General features: G+C 37.6%; 2 protein-coding genes across 3 annotated transcripts; one reads left to right on the top strand and one right to left on the bottom strand.

The window, feature by feature from the left end:
* Window positions 1–2,682: 2,682 nt before the first annotated feature.
* On the bottom strand, window positions 2,683–13,766 carry HAUS2 (HAUS augmin like complex subunit 2). Of its 2 annotated transcripts, XM_036923720.2 has the most exons (6): window positions 13,614–13,766; window positions 8,930–9,025; window positions 8,513–8,582; window positions 7,529–7,661; window positions 6,183–6,291; window positions 2,683–4,542 (listed from the first exon to the last, which is right to left on the bottom strand). In XM_036923720.2, exons 1-6 carry the CDS (start codon window positions 13,704–13,706, stop codon window positions 4,333–4,335), a joined length of 711 nt encoding a protein of 236 aa, XP_036779615.2. In that variant the 5' UTR covers window positions 13,707–13,766; the 3' UTR covers window positions 2,683–4,332. The 2 variants fall into 2 exon arrangements, with proteins under 2 accessions (XP_036779615.2, XP_057344721.1); XM_057488738.1 differs by lacking the exon at window positions 13,614–13,766 and having other exon boundaries at window positions 7,529–7,656; window positions 8,509–8,582; window positions 8,930–8,948.
* A 99-nt stretch (window positions 13,767–13,865) lies between these two features.
* LRRC57 (leucine rich repeat containing 57) lies at window positions 13,866–18,801 on the top strand. The gene is made up of 6 exons (XM_036923719.2): window positions 13,866–14,022; window positions 14,113–14,218; window positions 14,325–14,463; window positions 15,018–15,286; window positions 17,291–17,476; window positions 17,878–18,801. The coding sequence occupies exons 2-6, from the start codon at window positions 14,135–14,137 to the stop codon at window positions 17,917–17,919; spliced, it is 720 nt and encodes a 239-aa protein (XP_036779614.2). The 5' UTR covers window positions 13,866–14,022; window positions 14,113–14,134; the 3' UTR covers window positions 17,920–18,801.
* The last annotated feature ends 268 nt before the right edge of the window (window positions 18,802–19,069 follow it).

Below are 19,069 nucleotides of genomic sequence, written 5' to 3'. Positions count from 1 at the left end.
GTTTGTGACTGTGGAGGGAATGCCATTGGACGAAACCGGTTCATTCATTCATCCAAAAAATAACTAATGAATACCTACCAAGAGAAACGCTATTCTGAGGGGCTGAGGATACAGTCCTTGCCTTCGTGAAAATTAGCATCTACGGGCAGGAAAAAGAGAATAAATCTAAATGTATAGTATATGATGTGAAGTGCATTTTTTTTTAAAGCAGGATAAGGAGATATAGTAATGGTCTCTGTGTGTGTATATAGGGGGAAAGGTGCTATTTTATATAGGATCTTCAGGAAAGGCTTCACTGATGACACCTGACCAGATCTGAAGAAAGTGAGGGAGGGAGCCATGGAGATACTCATTTATTTAACAAGTATTTCCTAAGTAAACACCTATTATAACAGGCTTTGTTCTAAGCAGGAAGAACAGCAGTGAAGACAAGGCAAACCTCCGACCTCATGGAGCTTGGCGAGAGAAACTAAAATAAATAAAACAATTTAAGTAAAATGTGTATCAAATTACTTTAGGAGAAAAAAATAAAGCAGGAAAGGAGATAGAAAGTGAGTAGAGAGGTGTTGAAATTTTAGATAATATGACCAAGGGAGGCCTCACTGAGAATGACACTTGAGAAAAACGTGAAAGATGTAGAGTCACACTGAAAAGAAGAGCAATCCCAGGTGCCAGGAACAGGCCAATGTAAAGGGCTTGAACTTGGAGAGAGCCTAGAATGTTGGAAGAACAGCAACATTGAAAGCCAGTGGGGTAGAATGGAGTGACAGAGTTGGAGGCTCATAGGGGTAGCATGAAGCCACAGTAAAGTCTTTGGATGTTATCCTAGGTCAGCCTGAAAACCACTGGAGAGTTTTAAGGAGAAAAGTTAAAATTATATAATTTATATTGTTAAAGGTTTACTCTGGCTGCTGTTTTGAGACTAGTCTGAGGAGTAGGGAAGGATGGAAGCCCAAGAGAAACAACTCTGGAGGCTATTTCAGTATTCCAGTGGAGATAATAGTCATGGGGCCTTTGTGTGTGTGTCAGGCATGATCCAACAACAGTTTACCTATCCAATCTCCTCTCCCTCCTCTATGTGAAAGTACCCTTCCCTAGAGTATTGGGAAAGCTTGTTTACAATTCAGATTCACCTGGAACCCTTGTCTTCCAAATGGCTTCTCTACTCACTGCGCTTTGGAGTGAAAAGACCTGCCACACTAGGGAAAACAGTATGGAGATTCCTCAAAAAAATAAAAAATAGAACTACCTTATGATTCACCAACCCCACTTCTGGGTACATATCAGAAGGAGGTAAAATCACTATCTGGAAAATATATCTGCACCACCATGTTCATTGCAACCTTAATCACAATTAGCCAAGACATGGAAACAAGCTAAGTCCTAAGTCCTTCAAATGATACATGGATGAAGGTAATTCAATCCAGAGCCTTGATAAATCAATCAGCACTTGTATTTTTGTGCTATTTACAACCTCTAGTGATCATCCTCTGAGCTCATTAGCTCATCAGTTCTTCAGGGGTTTAAATATTCTGGACCCAATTTCCTACATGGGGGAGGAGTTTCCCCACAACACTAAGCAATTCTCCAACACTAGCTGGGTGTGGTACACTTCAATTTAATTTTGATACTATCTACCCAGAGATATGTCAGATTCCACAGGTTAAAGGCTCAGTCCCACAGGACTTCCCTCCACTTCCAATGCCAGTCACATGCCCAGGTTGCTACCAATGTTTCTGACCCACCAGCTACAGACTGGAGATGTCAACAAACCTCTTCTTGGGTTCAATTAATTTGCTAAAGTAGACTTCAGATGCCAGTCAAAAGTCCAGGTTGTTACCCATACTTCTGACCTCCTGGCTATAAATCAGAGGTCCCTACAATCTCCTCTTGGGATTCAACTAATTTGCTAGAGTAGCTCATAGAACTCAGGGAACCATTTACTCACTTAATTGCCATTTTATTACAAAGCATAGTAAAGGATACAAATCAACAGGCAGATGAAGAGCTACATAGGTAAAAGCTCTTTAGAGACCATAATCTTGGTGGTCATTGCTATTGGGTTGTTGATTTTAGCTCTTTTTTCCATTTGGATATGTTCAATTCAGATTCAGGACCACAGAGTTTTTACAGACATTTTGAGAGATTCTACAAGATATTAATTAGTTTATTAGTATTGCAATTATATTTTGCATGTCAATAAACCCTTTGAGATTTCCTATTCCTCAAGACTATATTCCTGACTTTATTAAGGTTTGAGGGATAACAGGAATCAGTCTGGAAGAGTTATAAATCAGGAGTAAACTAAAAATGACAGAAAAACCAGATAGCATTTCAATTCCTCCAGAATAGTCTTTACAAAATGGCTTCATAATTATGCTGGAAGTGAATTCACAAATCTCACACACCTCTATTGTAAATAGAAAGACATTCCAGAGCTAACTTTTTTTTTTAGTATTCGTATGTCTAAAAGCTGAATAAGAAAAAATAATTGATCAGCATTTAAGGACTCTAGCATAGTACTACACTTGTTTTTCTTTTTGAAGTAGACCTCAGATCCAATTTAGCTCTTTTTGATCTAAGCTTTTGTGGGTCAGATAGACTGTGTATGTATACTTTAACTGTGTAAGCTAAGAGAATCCTTCCTTTCTATCACACAGGATTCAGACAAGAACCACAAAATTTTAGTTAAAAACTAACAGGTTTATTTTTTGTATTTTGAAAAAGACAATAGAAAAAAATGAAAAACAAAACCAGGTATATCAATATTTGTGACACTATATATGTAAACTAATAACGGAAATAACATGAAGAAAAAGAATAACAATGTGTTTGAAACCAAGGCTGGCCCCTTGAACAGATTTCTGATGAAATACAATTAAAATGTTTTGCTGTAATACCTAGGCAATGTTATGGAATGTTTGAGATATTAAGACCTCTCTTCTAGGCCTCATTTGCAAAAGTTAGCAAAGTAGGCTTCAAAACATGATCGCTGGTTGCTTCAGCAGGGTATTTTTTGGAAATGATGCTGCTTCCTCACAAACAACTACTTTACTCACCCACTGTATTTAGGTTTTCTTGTGTTAAGGAGTGTGATAAGTACAAGGATCAGTGAACCTCTTTGATACAGAGAATGCTACAGTATAAAAATACTGATGCACACATTTTAAAGAAAAAGAGAACCCTAAGTCTGAAAATAAGCCAGCACAGGTTATGGTACTGATACAAATGAATACATCCTGAGGCTTACTATTAGTATTAGTATACCACTCCCTTTTTTATGCACAATAACTCAGGTAAAATTATTTGAGCATTTTATAAACCTCTAAAAGGGTCACTATAATGTGTCCCCTTCTTTTCTTTGCTCTTTCTTCTTTGCCTATTCCTAAGGTGGCCAGTGAACACCTCAGGAATTGCTTAGTGTATCAGGGTCCCCAAGACTGTCACACTACCTTCCCACTCCAGGTTTGAGAATATCTTTGGAGGATTCACAGATTCTGCATATCACTGTACTCATGGCTATGATTTACTACAGCAAAAGTGTATGAAGCATAGGAGCATCAGGAAAAGGTGCATGAGGCAAAGTCTCAGGGAAATCAAGCACGAGCTTCCAGAGTCCTCTGCCAATGGTGTCACACAGGATGTGCTTAATTCCCCCAGCCACTGAGTTGTGACACGTGTGAAATGTTGTCTACCACAAAAGCTCATTAGGGATGCAGCGCCCAGGGCTATTACTGGGGGCTAGTTACATAGGTACCTTCTGCCTAGCATAGATCAAAATTCTAGACTCTGGAAGGAGTGCAGGTGTTCAGCACAAACCATATTGTACAAAAACACCTTAGTCACAGTGAGCAACTCTTATCAGTGAGAATGGAGGGGACCCTTCTGAAATCTGAGTTCCCAGACACCAGCCAAGGACCAACCTTGCAAGAAGGCCTTTTAAAGGATAGCAGTCAGGCCTGCTATGTTACCTTATCTGCACTTAGTGACTATCTATGGGAATAAACAACATTCTTTTAGATTCAAGGAGACTCTTATAATTCAGACACAAGAATATTTTTAAAAGATGTAATAGATTCTGATGCCTGAGTTATAGTTAATGCTAATAAATTGTCATAGTTATATTTGATCTTCATGAGTTTTACTAGAAAGTAGAATGAAAATATATGAAGAACAATTTGCTGTTAATGAAGTTGGAATCTTAGTACTTCAATATAGAAGAGGGCTCTTTCAGTATTGCTAGCAGTCAAGCCTGTAAGTACCCATGTTATCTGACTAGAAATGGACTTCACATGAGTACATATAACTGAGTAAAAATAAGCAAGTTGAAAATCACTGGGAATTACTAGTTTGGTCATGGACTTTAGAAGTAAAAGGTAAAGGAGGCATTATACCATCATGTTTGTGAAGATAATTTTCTTCAGCTAATATTTTAGGGATACAAGAGGAAACTTCCTTTTGTTGTTCTCGCCACGTGAGTATACTCTCTGCCAGTTCTTCTGTCTCAGACACCAAAACATCCATCTTTGCTAAAGCCTTGCTCTGTAACATTTGAAGAAGGGGAAAATAGGGAGAGAAATTACATCTGTCATTAATACATCATTATTATATCAATTATGGTTATAATACCAATAATACCAAAACTTAACACCTGGTCTTTTCCAGCCCTTTAATACAAAGCCTCCTGAAAACTGTGCTCTCCCACTTCTTACAGTACACACTTTTTCTTTGTGAATTCATCTCTCCTTTGTTTTCAGTTATCACTTCACTGCACATATTGTCTATATTGTCAAGCCTAATCTTGCCAATCTATATTGTCAAATCGAATCTTCTTCCTAAAATTTAGTTCCACATTTCAGTCTGTTGGAAATCTCATCTGGATATACAATCAATATCTCAAACTTAATATAACTGCAGTTCAACAAACAATGACTGAACACTTATTATTTGCAAGACAGGTCAAAAACAAACTCACTAACTTCTTTAATCTCTTGATCCTACTTACCTTCAAGTCATCAGGTTAGAAACTTCATTAACTCAGATGTGTCCCTTGTCCAAATAGTAGGCATGTTCTAGAATTTTGATGTCAAAAATCTAGAAATCTACATAATCCTTTGTATTCCTTTGCTTTAAATCTCTCATCTGAATGCCTGTATTTATTTATTCTCCAAGTTTCTCTGCCTTTGGTTCATCTGCCTAGTCCTCTAACCTACAGCTTATCAAATTTACATCACATGAGGATCTTGTTAAAATATAGATTGAGATTCTGAATGTCTTAAAATGAACGAAGCCTGCAATTCTGCATTTCTAACAAGCTTCCAAGTGATGCCAATGTTCTCTGCCTATAATTTGAGTGGAAAAGCTCAGTCTTTATTCAGTATTTTGTCCACAACTAAGGTACAGTTCTGATCAAGTCACTCCTCTGTGCCCTTTCTAAAAAACAAAACAAAAACCATTCCCCAGTACAGTAAAGTCTAAACTTCTTAGTCTTATTTTTGAGGCACTGCATAAACTAAAGTTAATCTCCTTCTTTTAAAACAGAAATACCTTTAAACATCAGCCAAAGTGAAGTCTACTCTTCCCCCAAACTACCTGTGCTAATTTTCATGTCTTTCTTCACATTGTTGCTTCTGGGTGACTATTTGTTCTGCCACATGTCCAGATTTCACTTATTCTTTAAGACATAGCTCACTGCAAACTCCTATATTAAACTTTTGAAGTATTCCTACACTCATCCTACTCTCAATCTCTCTATAGTAGAAGTAATCCCTCTCTTTTCTGTGCTTAATAGACAGCATCTTCTTTATAATTCTCTGCTGTACTTATTGTGCAAATTGAAGTAGAAAGTATCTTACAGCTCTCTCACCAAAACTTTAGAATTTGAGGGCAGGGATTGATCATACCTATTTATCTCTCATAATACCTATTAGCATTGTCCCTTGAACAATAAAGATACCAGGTGTTTATTAAACAATGGAATATAAACAATGTAAAATGACTTCTAAAGAAAATTATGTAAAAAAGGAAAAAGCATCTTGGTTAAAAAAAATAATTTGTTCATAATACTAACCATCAACAAGTTAAACAAGATTACACATTTGAGATGCTAGTACAAAAGAATTAAAGAGCCAATTGTAATGTGACAGGAGTTGATGAGGTACATAAATGCTATTAATACTTACCATTTTCTTTAGATTTGCCTCTACATGAGGGATATTTCTAATTATTTCAAGATGGTTTTCTAATCTCTCAATGAAAGTCACTGCCAACTCCAGCAAATGTACCATGCATCTGAAGGAGGTGAAAAAAAGTCAACTATTTTTTTAGTTCAGTTATTTTGTGTTTTTTAACGTTAATTAGGACTTTTAATATAAGATAAGAGAATTACAATCAATCCAATGAGCAAATAATAACCTTTCTGCATTCATGGAAATATCAGTGGTAAAAAGGTCCTTTTTCACTTTCTAATTAAGTGGGAATTAACTTGTCATTCAAACAAATAAACAGAAAGAGACATCACTAATCCTATCTGAAACCCAAGCTAATGTTAGATAAACTTTAATGTTAACAATTTTCTCACATAAGTAAAGAAATTGTCCTAGATAAAACCTCATTCTGTTTCAATCTACTCACTCTTTGTGAAGAACAAATGAGGATAAATATACTTCACTGGAATAGTCTACACATAAAACTACTTTGAATGTTTGCATTTGCAAATGCTTTAGAATCATTACTAAGTTTTTCTGATATATGTAATGTATAACATATATGTTAATGGTATTATATACTGTTCTAAATAGATACTGAATAGATCCACAAGAATGGGATTTGTATATCTATTATTTCACTACAAGATGAAAAACCTGACCTTAAGAGAGACACTGATCAGCACAGGGTCAGCTAGTAAGGCCCTAGGAGGTGAAGAAAGTTAGCAATCAGATCCCTAGATGTCTGCTTTTTCATTGTTAATTATTATATTTGCAATACTCTAGAAGGAAGAGAGCAATGGAAAGAAAGCATCTCCATTTTGGGAACTGGGAAACTTAAATCATTTGCCCAAGGCTTTGAGGTATACAAACAGCAGAGATGAGACCAGAGCTGGTTTTTAACTCCTTTAGTTGACATTGTTTTCACTGTCCTGCTTAAACTTCTCAAACAGAATTCTTATGTATGGGCAACATTAACACAACAACAAATTTACTTCACAGAAAAGTCTATACATAATAAAAATGATTTTTACCTACCTTACTATAAGTTATATATCTAATTTCTTTCATTAAAGTTATTATCAGTATTTCCCAAAACACAATGGGCAAAAGGAATGCCTTTCTCTTCACCATAGTTCTAATTCTTTAAAAGCAAAGGGTTTTCTGTTGGCTTAATGTATCAGCATTAGTTATAATGTTAATAGATACAATCAGTAATATGTTGTTTGATGAATCATGCTATGATAAATAAAAAACTAGTCTAAACAAAAACTACCCTCAGAAAACATGTATAACTTTTAATTTCTACTTTTTAGTCTAACCTGTGATAAACAGCTTCAATAGGCAAGTTTTCCTGGCACAAGGGTTTCAACAGTCTTTGCCTGAGGGACCTCTTCTCTTTTAGCACTGCTTCCAAATGACTATTCATGCTTTGCAGAGTCTGATACTTCTGAGCTACACAAACCAGAAACAGTGATAATTAGCAATAGGACAAGTAAGTTTTGAAATCACTAATAATTTCTTCTTTGTTTCGGTTTGACACTACCAATGTCAAAAATTAATCCCACCGTTTCCCTCCTAAATCTCTCCTCTTTGCTATCTTTAATACCAATACCAGCTTCATTCTCAACTATATTCTTACTTTTCCTACTGACAACTGAATCCAGTGCTAACGTCTTTTTTTTCCAACTCTACTCCTATTCAGTTTTGACTGCCAGAGCTACATTCTTCAAAAAAGTCTCTATGCCCATCTCTTGTCTCTAACATTCTACATGAACTTTAAAAAGCAAACATTTGTCTTGTAAGTTGCAGATGATATGCCCTTATATCCCTAAAACTTCAACACTTTTTTCCCAAAGTAGTAACATCCTCTTCTATAACTACAAGTATCAAATTCAGGATATTTAACATTGGTACAATACTAACAATATTTAATATAGCCCATATTTAAACATTACCTAGAATCCCAATAATGTCCTTTATTCTAAAAATTTTTCTCATCAAGTATTCAATCCATGACCACACTGTGCTTTTAGTTGCCATGCCCCTTTAGTCTCCTTTAATCTGGAAAGTTCTTCAGCATTTCTTTGTCTTTCAAGTGCTCCTGACTTTGAGGAGCTCCTACCTTGGTCACTTTTTATGCTATTTGCACTAGCCATGCCAACAGGACTTCTATTTGAGCATGCAAATAGAAGACTTTGTTAGCTTTGGGGCAATACCTGAAAAAATGATGATGTACCATAATTTTACTGCCTGTTGCTTACTTAAGGTAATCCAAGAAAAAGCTGAAATTCTAAACCACTTACCCAAAAAAAAAGGATGAACAACATCTGCTGTATCTTTTTCTAGTCTTAGGAGTTCAGTTTCCAGGTTTTTCTACATCAGGAACAAAAATAACATTTAGCTTATGTAAAAAGTAGCCTGAAGTAAAGGCTTAAACTTTCATACAAATAGATAGTCTTTAGTCCAGGAGGATAGTTTGTTATGAGAACCAGGGGACTTACTGAAGCTTTTCAATTTGATGTTCAAGCCCTGTTGCTGTTACTGCTACTACTACTAACTACTGCTATGACTATTATTACTACTATTAGTTACTATAAGTAAACACCTATCCAACTACATGCTAGACACTATTCTAAGTATTAAAAGAATTGCTCTTAGAAATAATGAAGATTTTTTTCCCTGTACTAGAAGTAGAAAGTATAAAGTTCAACATGATTTACCTCGTAGATTTCAGCTTGAATATTTGTGATCTGCTGTTGCCTGGCGAAGTTCATAATAAAGCAAGGAGCTGAGTTTTTAGATATATTTAAGGTCTCCTAATGGTAAGTGAACAGAGAAAGCAACAGTATGTTATAAAAAGTTTCTGTGTAACTTAGAAAAGCATGCCCAGGGGTCTAAAATATGAGGATACATCATGTCCAACAGCGCCCTGAAAAATAAGGTACTGAGTAGAACAGTATCAATGGGTATTGCCTCTTTTTACAACTTCCACTATCACAAATCCTTTGCCTAAATTAAAAAAAATAAGAAAAACAAATAAGACTTAATCACTTTGTACTATTTCCTAAAGTGCCACGCACAATAGTCTGCATTAGTGAATCTGCATAGCTTATCAGAGAATTCGAAGGCTGAGGTTGTTGGAGAATCACCTCTGTGCAACTGACCAAGCCCTAGTCTCTCTGATGTTCCTGGGGCTAAAAGCAAACACTGTCCCCCAGTGGAGCAATTTATTTGATTCTTAGATGACCTCTATGGGCTACAAGTCATTCATAAAGTTTCCTTTCACATTCTCACTTAAAGGACTCTTTTGTCCATGCATAATTATTTTTCTAAAAAGGTTATTATCCCCTCCTTTTTTCACCCTTTCATCCTATGCAGGATATTGGCTGCCTATACTGACTCCTTAAATTGCAGGTTATCTCAGAATATTATCTTGTTCATCTGTTGGCATCATCCATATTTTCTGTATCCTCTTCTTTTCCAGGATGTTAGCACAGGAATGAACTTTAGAGATCATATAGGCCAGGTTGTGAAACTAAGCTCACGAACTAAATGCAGTCCACTGTCTGTTTTTATACAGCCCATTAGCTAAGGTTTAATTGTTGGGGAAAAAATATCAAAAGTATATTTTGTGATACATGAGAATTATAAAAAGTTCAAATTTCAGGACCCAGAAATAAAGTTTTATTGGAACTCAACTCCCACTCATTTACTTATTATCTCTTTCTAAGTACAGCAGCCTAGTTGCAACTATATGAACCAAAAAGCCTCAAATACTTGTGCTCCGGCCCTTCCTAGCAGAAGTGTGCTGACCAATGATAATCAGTTTTATAAACATTTATTGAGTTAGGCAATGGAAAATTAAAGCAAGCTCTCTGCCCTTAACAAGTTCATGATGATAGGAAGGAAAAGGTATTCTAGTCCTCACATATACGGGAGAGGAAGGGGATGCTGAATCTGGAAATGTGGTTTCCTACATAATCATGAGAGATCTTGACAGCTATGGCAAGGAGTCAGAATGCAGAAAATGAAAGCAGTTGAAAGTTTCTGGTGAAGAAATAACACGACCGTATATAATATATATTTTAGAAATTTAAACGGGGGTAGTATGGAAAATAAAACTAATGGGGCTAAGGGGAGGACAGGATGGGAAGTGACTGCTTAATTAGTTTCCATTGGGAGTCATAAAAAAAGTTTTGAAAATAGCTTTACAACATTGTGACTGTACTTCATGCCACTGAATTATACACTCAAAGCGAGTTAAAAATGTAAACTTTATGTGTATTTAACCACTCACATGCAACACACAAACACCACTCTGGTAACAAGCCAACAACATAAAGCAAAAAAGGACTGGAAGTTGGGTATTTTGACAGGTGGCTTCTACCATATTCCAGGTGAGAAGATGAGGATGCAGACTAGGGCAGAAGCAGTTAAAAAGGAAGGCAGAGGTGTGAGTTACTGGGATGACTGGATTGGTAAATCCTAGTTGATATGGAGAGTGAGGGATAAAGTCAAGTCAGTACTGACTCCAAGGATCCTGCTTTTTTCTACTGATGGCAAAACTGACAATTGGGAGGTTAAATATTAGACAAACTTGACACAGCCAACATATATCAGGGCTGAAATTACAAGACATATAATCCACTGCATTTCCAACATATTAGCCTGGCTCTTTAATTTTTCTTTCTGCTCTCTCTTAAGGTAGTACGTAAATGAAAGTACAACAGTTTCCATTTCACATTATAACCTACTCACACTCTGGTATCTCTCCATCCCTCCATGTGTATATATTAATCTTAGTTGCACATTTGAAAACTAGTGAACTGTTGGGTTTAACAACAGGGTATTGGCCCTTAGCCACAAATATGCAAGAGAAATGAGAGGGAAAATAAGAATGTTCAAAAAAAGGAGAGCCAAAAAGGGGACAGAAGAGCAGTCAAATTTATCCAGTAAATAGAAATTCTAACTAAATGTGAGGATCGTAACAGCCCTACACCTTAAAAAAAAATTTTTTTAAGCAAGGATTGGGAAATATAGAAAAGTCTTTATCATTGACTACTGCCATTATATATTATATATTCTACATGCCACTGAGGCAAAGGGACCCTGAAAATGAAAGGATCCTGAGAAAATAGTCTATTTAGGGTATTTCTGTTACTCTTTTACTAAGCACAAGAAGCTGAAATCCAGGACCTTCTGCTTCATATAAAAATCCTGATTAACAGTATGTACTTAATATATGCATGTATAAACTGGCATCTGTGAGCATTCTTTTTTTTTTCTTTTTTACCTTTCATTCTTCATACTGAATTCTAGCTGGGAGACATAAAAGGGAGGCAGTATAGCACAGAAGTTAAGAACAGAGGCTCTAAATTGGGGGAGGGGTACAGAGGAGGACAGGATACAGATTTAGAATATAGTAAATTACACACAATCACACACACACACACACACACATATATATAGTATTAAATTCATATTAGAAAATGATTATAATCTGAGGGTTTTTTGTAGGCCCAAATCCTTATCTTATGCACTGCCAGCTTTGATCAAGATGCCATGACACAATAAAGATTGCTGGAAAAATATCTAGGATATAAGGCCACTACGACAGTCCTAGAGCACAAATGAAAGTAAATACTGTGTATTATCCTACAGATAGTTAATCCTGCCTTTCACTAAATCATTCTCCAATGGATAGATCAAAACAGAACAAAGCTCAAACAAGCTATGTTTTCCAGTAGAGTTGTGTCATATCACAATTTTAGGCATCACTCAATTTTTTAATGAACATGGAATGATGTGCACTTAAGAGATGGACTGATTAAAGGAACAATATTTTAAAACATTTTGAAAGAAGCAATACTAAATCCTTCCTAATAAAAATAGGTTTTCATATGTCAAGTTTGCTTAAAATAAAATCATGCTACCAATCTGTTAAATTTCCTCATTGGGATTAGCTGGGCAGTAAGACTGTAAAATGGTTTTAAGGAGCTATGGATTGGCAGATTTTATCTTTAGGCAAAACAGGTAACTGCACTAGGAAGATCCTCCCCTAAACAACCCCAACCCCAACAGCCAGCTAACACATCCATAACAAAAAGTCTCTCACCAATGATTTACTCCTTTGGTTTAGGTGTTTATATCATCTATCAATATGCTCATTGAGGGATAAGTCCCAAATGTCTTACAGGTTTACCAAATTACTTTGTTACAGAACTGGACAATACAAGAGAGTACTGGGCAACTTGGTAGGAAGAAATCAGGAGAGAAATGAGGAAGGTGTGAGAACTGGGGAGTGCTGTGGTTGTTTTGCCTATTTCCCAGGCACTAGTTACTACCCCCTCAATTCCCCAAAATCTACAAGGTCTGGTTACAAAGTCTTCTAAGTAATCTGGAAGAGTTTTTCAACAGAAGCTTAAACTCAAGATAGTGTCACAGCACTAGCACAATTCATCACAGAGATGATACAGTGTGTCAGAAAAGGGAGCGCTCTAGGGATCTAATTCGGCTTCACTAGCTGAGTGACCTTGGACAAGGTTCTTGGTCTCCTTAGGCCTTAGTTTCTTCATCTTAAAAATACTGTATGGCAGTAATTCTTTAATGACTCTTCTATGTATAAAAAGTTGTGTATTTTCCATAAATATCCCATCATGTTCATACTGATAACCTATTATGTTTTTACCTTTCTACTTTTCTGTTTTCTTTTTAGTGAAACTCATCTTCCTTGCTATCAAAAAATTTATTTCCCCCAATCCCACTGTCCCCGTTCCCTAGTCGTTTCTGCCACTTGTATTTCATTATTTCCTCATATTTTCAATTTCTCCCTCTACTGGCTCTTCCCTTTGGCCTATGAACATGCTTTCCTTGCTGACCCTAAAACGAGCACCCTTTCGGCTAATGTCCCTCTCCTTTCCTTCTATAAATTGCTCTTCCTCCATTCACATTCCAAGGTATTTCGGGTCTTTTTGTCTTTTTTTTTTTTTTTTGGCCTTTAAGGATGTGTGCTCTCCCTGGAGCTCTCCTGCACCCTGTTACTTTCGCCCCAAATATGTCCAATACCTCACATAAATGAGTTTTGTTTGGGGATTATGTTTTAACTATCTACCCGTATTTCCTAACCTTGCAACCCATTAGAATCTAGAGGCGGTTATCATAGATGAAAAAAAAGCGGAGACACTGGTCTTTATCTCCCATAACTGGACTGGGATAACTCGCCTGCAGACACTTGAAACACCCATGCACTCAGAGCTCTGCTGTCGCAGAACCCACCACAGAACGGTCACTCCTGTTGCCTGGAAGGGGCTCCACCTGCCTCTAGTCTAGTGGAGCCTCAGCCCGTACCCTCGCCCCACTCCCGCAGCCAGCACCACCTTAAGGACACCATCGCCGTCCACGCACCTGAGTAACGACCCCCGAAGCTACCAAACGGTCCAGCAGTACCCCGGCAGGGTTCGGTGTGGACGCCGAGTCCCAGGGGCTCTCCGCAGCCATGGCTGGGACCCACTTCTCTGAGCGGTGCTGTGAGTGAGTACTACGCACTGCGACCGCGCCGCGCGGCTTGATGACATCATAGGGCGTTTCCGCCCGGGCGGAAGCGCGGGGAGCGCATCCCCGGCAAGCGCGGGTCTTCTGCCGAGCGAGCAGATCTGTGAAGGATAGTAGGCTAGCCTGGGGCTCCGTGATCCTCGGTCTGGCTCCTAGCGGCGTCCAGCAGCAAAGGCGGCAGGGCCTGGCGATCGGGCTCTGTTCTTCCCTTTCTTCCTTGCTACTCTTGGGCTAGCCCCCAAGATCCAGGAATTGGCCAGAGGTGACAGCTGGGGCTTGGGACCCAGCGAGAGGCCGGCGGGGTGGCTGGGTGCCTGGATCAAGCAGTGACGGCTGCGCTTCCCTCCGGCAGGGACCTAAACCGCGGTGCTAGGATGGGAAACAGTGCCCTCCGCGCTCACGTAGAAACCGCGCAGAAAACTGGTGTCTTTCAGCTTAAGGACCGTGGGCTGACCGAGGTGAGACTGGGAGGGACCGGACCAGGGAATTTAAAGGGAGAGGGACCCCGGGGGCGGTGAAGTTAGTCGGCGAGGGATTCTCCGCGTTGTGAACCTCTCTCTCCAGTTCCCCTCAGAGTTGCAGAAGCTGACAAGCAATCTCAGGACCATCGACTTGTCCAACAACAAGATCGAGAGCCTACCGCCTATGATTATAGGGAAGTTCACTCTGCTGAAGAGCCTCTCCTTGAACAACAACAAATTGAGTATGGCTTTTGCGCCTGGGAGGCTTTTGCTAGTGATCCGCTGTTAAGAAGGGTGGTTTTCTCTTAAAAACTGATTTTTGATGTTATGAAATCGTTCAGAGAACTGGAGAATGTCTGAGTCCTTGAAGCTTTCTCTTGTAATTCCCTCTTACAAGTTCCTCAGGTGGTATAATGGTTGGTACTGGGTTAATTTGCACTCGGAAGGGAAGATCATCTTTGGAATGTAATGTAAACAACTGATTTTGCTTCCAGTTAGGAAGGTGGGATCGAATGGGAAGGGGAGGGCCTTCCAAATTCCGCAGAATTGCTGTCGGATTATGTGGAGGTTACTACAAAAGGAGCCCATTATACAAATGCTTTCCTGCATTTGATGGCACCCACACCTTCAGAAGACTATGTTGGTAAAAAAAAATGCAATATTTAAAAATGGTAGAACATTTGGGAATTCTTGTATATTAACAAGAAACAGATCAGGCTACCATATAGTTTTCATAAACTTCATCAAAGTGTTTTCAACGGTATCATTCAGGTTTTTAAACTTTTTTCTTTGTCAGCTGTTCTTCCCGATGAGTTATGCAGTCTGAAAAAACTAGATACGCTAAGCCTAAACAACAATCACTTGAGAGAGCTGCCATCTACCTTTGGGCAACTGTCTGCCCTCAAGACCCTGAGCCTCTCTGGGAATCAGCTTCAAGCGCTACCACCCCAACTTTGTAACTTACAGCACCTGGATGTAGTGGACCTCTCCAAGAACCAGATTCGGAGCATACCTGACATAGTGGGGGAGCTGCAGGTCATTGAACTCAACCTCAACCAGAATCAGGTCTAGAGCTAAAGGTTTTTTATTTTTCTTTTACAGCATTTATGTATGTGGGTTTATGGGCTCCTGTATAACCCCTTGTCTCTAAACTGTGATCATGGAGCTGGGTATCAGAAGCTAGAAGAGAGATAATAGTCTATGGGCTGGACTAATTTCAAATTGCCATGGAGTTAGTTGAGACACTGGGTGCGTTTGTTGTGTAGGTGTCTTTAGGAAGGTGGGATGAGCAATTTCAAATGTTAAACAACTGCCTCATAAATCTTGAGTTCTTCATATCCTCCTCAAATATACCTCTAATCATCCAGCAAGGAGCTATGTCAGGAAAATAAGAGTAGAAAAGAGGGTTAAACTCATAGATTCTTAGAGTTGAATATCAGAGATAATTCATTTGTCCTTTTTTGACATCTTTGTCAAGTGTGTGTCCTGCTTTTGCTGAAAAACTGTCAGTGATAGGCTTCCTGGAGAAAGTTTGTTCATTATGGGAGAGCTTTAATTGTAATATTTGTAATTCGTTTCCATTACTTTGGAAGTTCTTTGGTTAATATATCTGACCAGAGAATCTTTGGTCTAGATTTAAGGCACATATGATGAAACATTAAAACATAGTAACACTAGGTGGCCTTTAGTTTTTCTAGTCTGTTCTACATTTGCACAGTCCAGTACAGTAGCCACACATGTGACTATTAAACTCATTTAGATTTAAAAATAAAGTTCTCCAGTTGCCACTAATCATATTTCAAGTGCTCAAAAGCCACATGTGGCTAGTGGCTACTACATTGGACAGTACAGAGAATGGAACATCCCAATCACTGCAGTTTTATTGAACAAATTTCTAGATTGTAATGATATTATGTTATAATGAAATTCACTTTGTCTTTGAGATTGGTCCCATCTTTTCCTTAAAGTGGATATTCTTGTATGTTCTTGAGATTTTTAGGAAAAAATTGTGAACATTTGAGAACAAATTTGGGGGAAAAATTGTTAAGGAACGTATTAGTTGAATACTTCACATTCACCTATGCTGCCTTATATAATCAATGGGTTCTTAGATTTTAGTGTGCATCAGAATAATCAGGAGAATCTTATTAAGAGATCGCTAGGCCCCCACCCTCAGTGTTTCCCATTCACTTTGCCATTTCCAACAAGTTCCCAGATGATACCAGGCAGAGTCAATATAACTTGGTGACTTGGGAGCATTTAAAGGGCAAAAGTGTTAAGTTAATCACAGAGAATTGGTATTGTGCTTGAGGGCCTAAAAGAATGATGCTGTTGAGAGTGGACATGCAATTGATTGTGCTGCTGAATCATCAAAATGGAAATGTTTTACAAAAAACTTGCAGAGGCATGAAATCTGCAGAGGTGAGCAGATATGAATGTGTACAGATTTGAGGTCTTAACAAATGATAGCTTTAAGAATGGATGCCTTTTCTAGGAAAACATTTAGAAAGATCATGTATTAAGTATTAGGGACCGCCGCTTGTAAAATGTCCATTGGAACAAGAAGGGAAGCAAAAAATCAGGAATAATTCAAAAGACAGGAAGAAAACCCAGTACTTAGGTACAAGAAGGAGTTTCAAAGAAAAAATTGATATTACAGTCAAATGCAACAAGGAATGAGGACAATGAATCCTTGACTTTGGCAATGAAGTGGTGAGCATCTATACACAAGCGAAAAATTGGCAGTGAAACAATGTTTATGGTGGTAGACTACAGGTAACTTTTCCTTAAATTTTTGTGATTCTTAAAATTTCTATAGTAGAAAGTGGTTTTATTATCAGAATATGTTTCTAAAATGCCACTAGTGACCTTCAAAAAGCAATTTTTCCCCCTGGAAAAGTATAGTAGTAACAGAAGCTAGATAACAGAAGCTTCTGGAATGAGTAGGTAGTGAGAAAATGGGAGGCGGTGAGAGAACTAGGACAAATAGTCAAGTAAAAAGTTTTGTTTTAATTTAGTAAAAAATAACCACACATATGCTTTCTCCTGTTTTTTGCTGCTGTTCAATAGATATCTCAGATCTCAGTAAAGATATCTTGCTGTCCTCATCTTAAAGTTCTTCGCCTGGAAGAGAACTGTCTTGAGCTCAGCATGCTTCCACAGAGCATCCTCAGTGATTCCCAGATCTGTCTGCTTGCTGTGGAAGGCAACCTTTTTGAAATAAAGAAACTTCGAGAACTGGAAGGATACGATAAGGTATGTATTAGTGCACTTCTGGATTTCTAGTCACTGATCCAGAGAACTGATATGTGAAGTAATGCACAAGTGTGGATAGCTACAGAATATATGTATAATCCTGTTTATGTCAATAGGATTTGTTTCCCGTTTTGGAGGTGGATTCTGAGTATTAGTCACGTGATATTGTGCCAAGATTACTTTTTCTCTAGACAGCTTATTACAAAGCATCTTTATCTTTTGATGTTTCCTATTAAAATATAATAGAAAAAAACCTGTGTTTAGCATTTAGAACAGGTAGATTTTATAGGAAATGGACTCTCTACAATGAACCTAAATGAAAAAAAATCATAAAATCCTAAATAGGCTAATATTTGCTCATGCCAAATATCACATATATATTCTTTTTTCATGATTTTTAGTACATGGAGAGGTTCACAGCCACCAAGAAGAAGTTTGCATGATATTCTACAGGAACATGAGATCCTTAAACACTGACTTGGAACCTGTTGCAATCTGGGTGAATCAAAGGCTCCTGTTGTCAAAGATATCTGCAGTAAGGAGATACTTCAGGAGATTGTATTTTACTCAATGATCTTTTTCCTTTCTAGGGCTCATCTCAAATAAGCTAAAAGGAATCAAGAGACAAGTCTTCCATTTTGAGTCATGGATAGGGCAAAGGACAATGCTGATCTTCAAAACCATCATTAGTTTGGCTTTAAGAAACCAGGAGCTAGTTGCTATTTATAAAGTGAAGGGATGCTGCCTGGTAACAGAATCACTCTACATCACAGCTTGAGATGTCATGTTTAGTTTCAGTTTATGAGCTTTCATAAAGTTAATTGCCATTCCACCTGTTTGACATTTCCTATTTTTATGAAATTAAAATGACTATGAGTCTGCTACGGTTAATCTAAGGATTTATTTTATTCCAGTCCATCAATTCAATTGCAATGTTTATATTTGGAATTTAGATGTAAATATGTGACTGTCTTGATTAAAAGTGTACTTTGTCTGAGAAGCACCAACACAACACTAAGAATCTTCCCCAAGGCTGCAGTAATGAAGCTTTTACTATTGCAGGTGCCTTACTAGTATGGACTCTGATGAGCTAAAACCTGTATATGCAAAACTTGTAAGATACAAGGGGTTTTAATAATCAAGATTTTCCTGAAGCTTTGTTAGAAATAATGTTTTATTTATGGTAATCTTTTTCCCTTTTTGTATTTATAACTCTACTAATCAAATTAAATAACAAAAAATTACTGCTACAATATTTTAAAACAGCATGTTTATCAAGTTTACTCTCTGAATGAGAATATACTAAATAAAGAATTTTTAATGAACTTTGCCTGAAGAAAAAGGTTAATCCTTTAAGGGAAGACAGAAGAAATTTAATCTGTAAATGGCCTTTTGGTTGAAAGGGCCCTTCTGGTTAGGAAGAAATGTTTCATGCTCTTGTTAAGGTTGCATGAGTATTGAAATGCCTTCATAAGACTGATAAACATTTTGTAGTACTGGGAAACATGCTTATTAAGAGAAACTGAAGGTACAAAGGTAGGTGATTTCAGATTGTTACTGATGTGGACATTTAGAAAGCTACCACTCTGTCAT

Source organism: Manis pentadactyla, chromosome 11 (assembly GCF_030020395.1).
Source record: "Manis pentadactyla isolate mManPen7 chromosome 11, mManPen7.hap1, whole genome shotgun sequence".
In the NCBI taxonomy this organism is placed as follows: domain Eukaryota; kingdom Metazoa; phylum Chordata; class Mammalia; order Pholidota; family Manidae; genus Manis; species Manis pentadactyla.
This window is presented reverse-complemented; position numbering and strand designations above follow the sequence as displayed.

Bases quoted from the DNA above. Each gene is read 5' to 3' on its own strand.
- LRRC57 (XM_036923719.2), top strand. From the start codon at position 14,135: ATGGGAAACAGTGCCCTCCGCGCTCACGTAGAAACCGCGCAGAAAACT. The intron at 14,219-14,324 runs GTGAGACTGGGA...CTCTCTCTCCAG, and splicing joins AGGACCGTGGGCTGACCGAG to TTCCCCTCAGAGTTGCAGAA. The intron at 17,477-17,877 runs GTATGTATTAGT...CATGATTTTTAG, and splicing joins AACTGGAAGGATACGATAAG to TACATGGAGAGGTTCACAGC.
- HAUS2 (XM_036923720.2), bottom strand. From the start codon at position 13,706: ATGGCTGCGGAGAGCCCCTGGGACTCGGCGTCCACACCGAACCCTGCC. The intron at 9,026-13,613 runs GTGCGTGGACGG...ACTTACCATTAG, and splicing joins CTTCGGGGGTCGTTACTCAG to GAGACCTTAAATATATCTAA. The intron at 4,543-6,182 runs GTAAGTATTAAT...CAAATGTTACAG, and splicing joins AGGCAAATCTAAAGAAAATG to AGCAAGGCTTTAGCAAAGAT.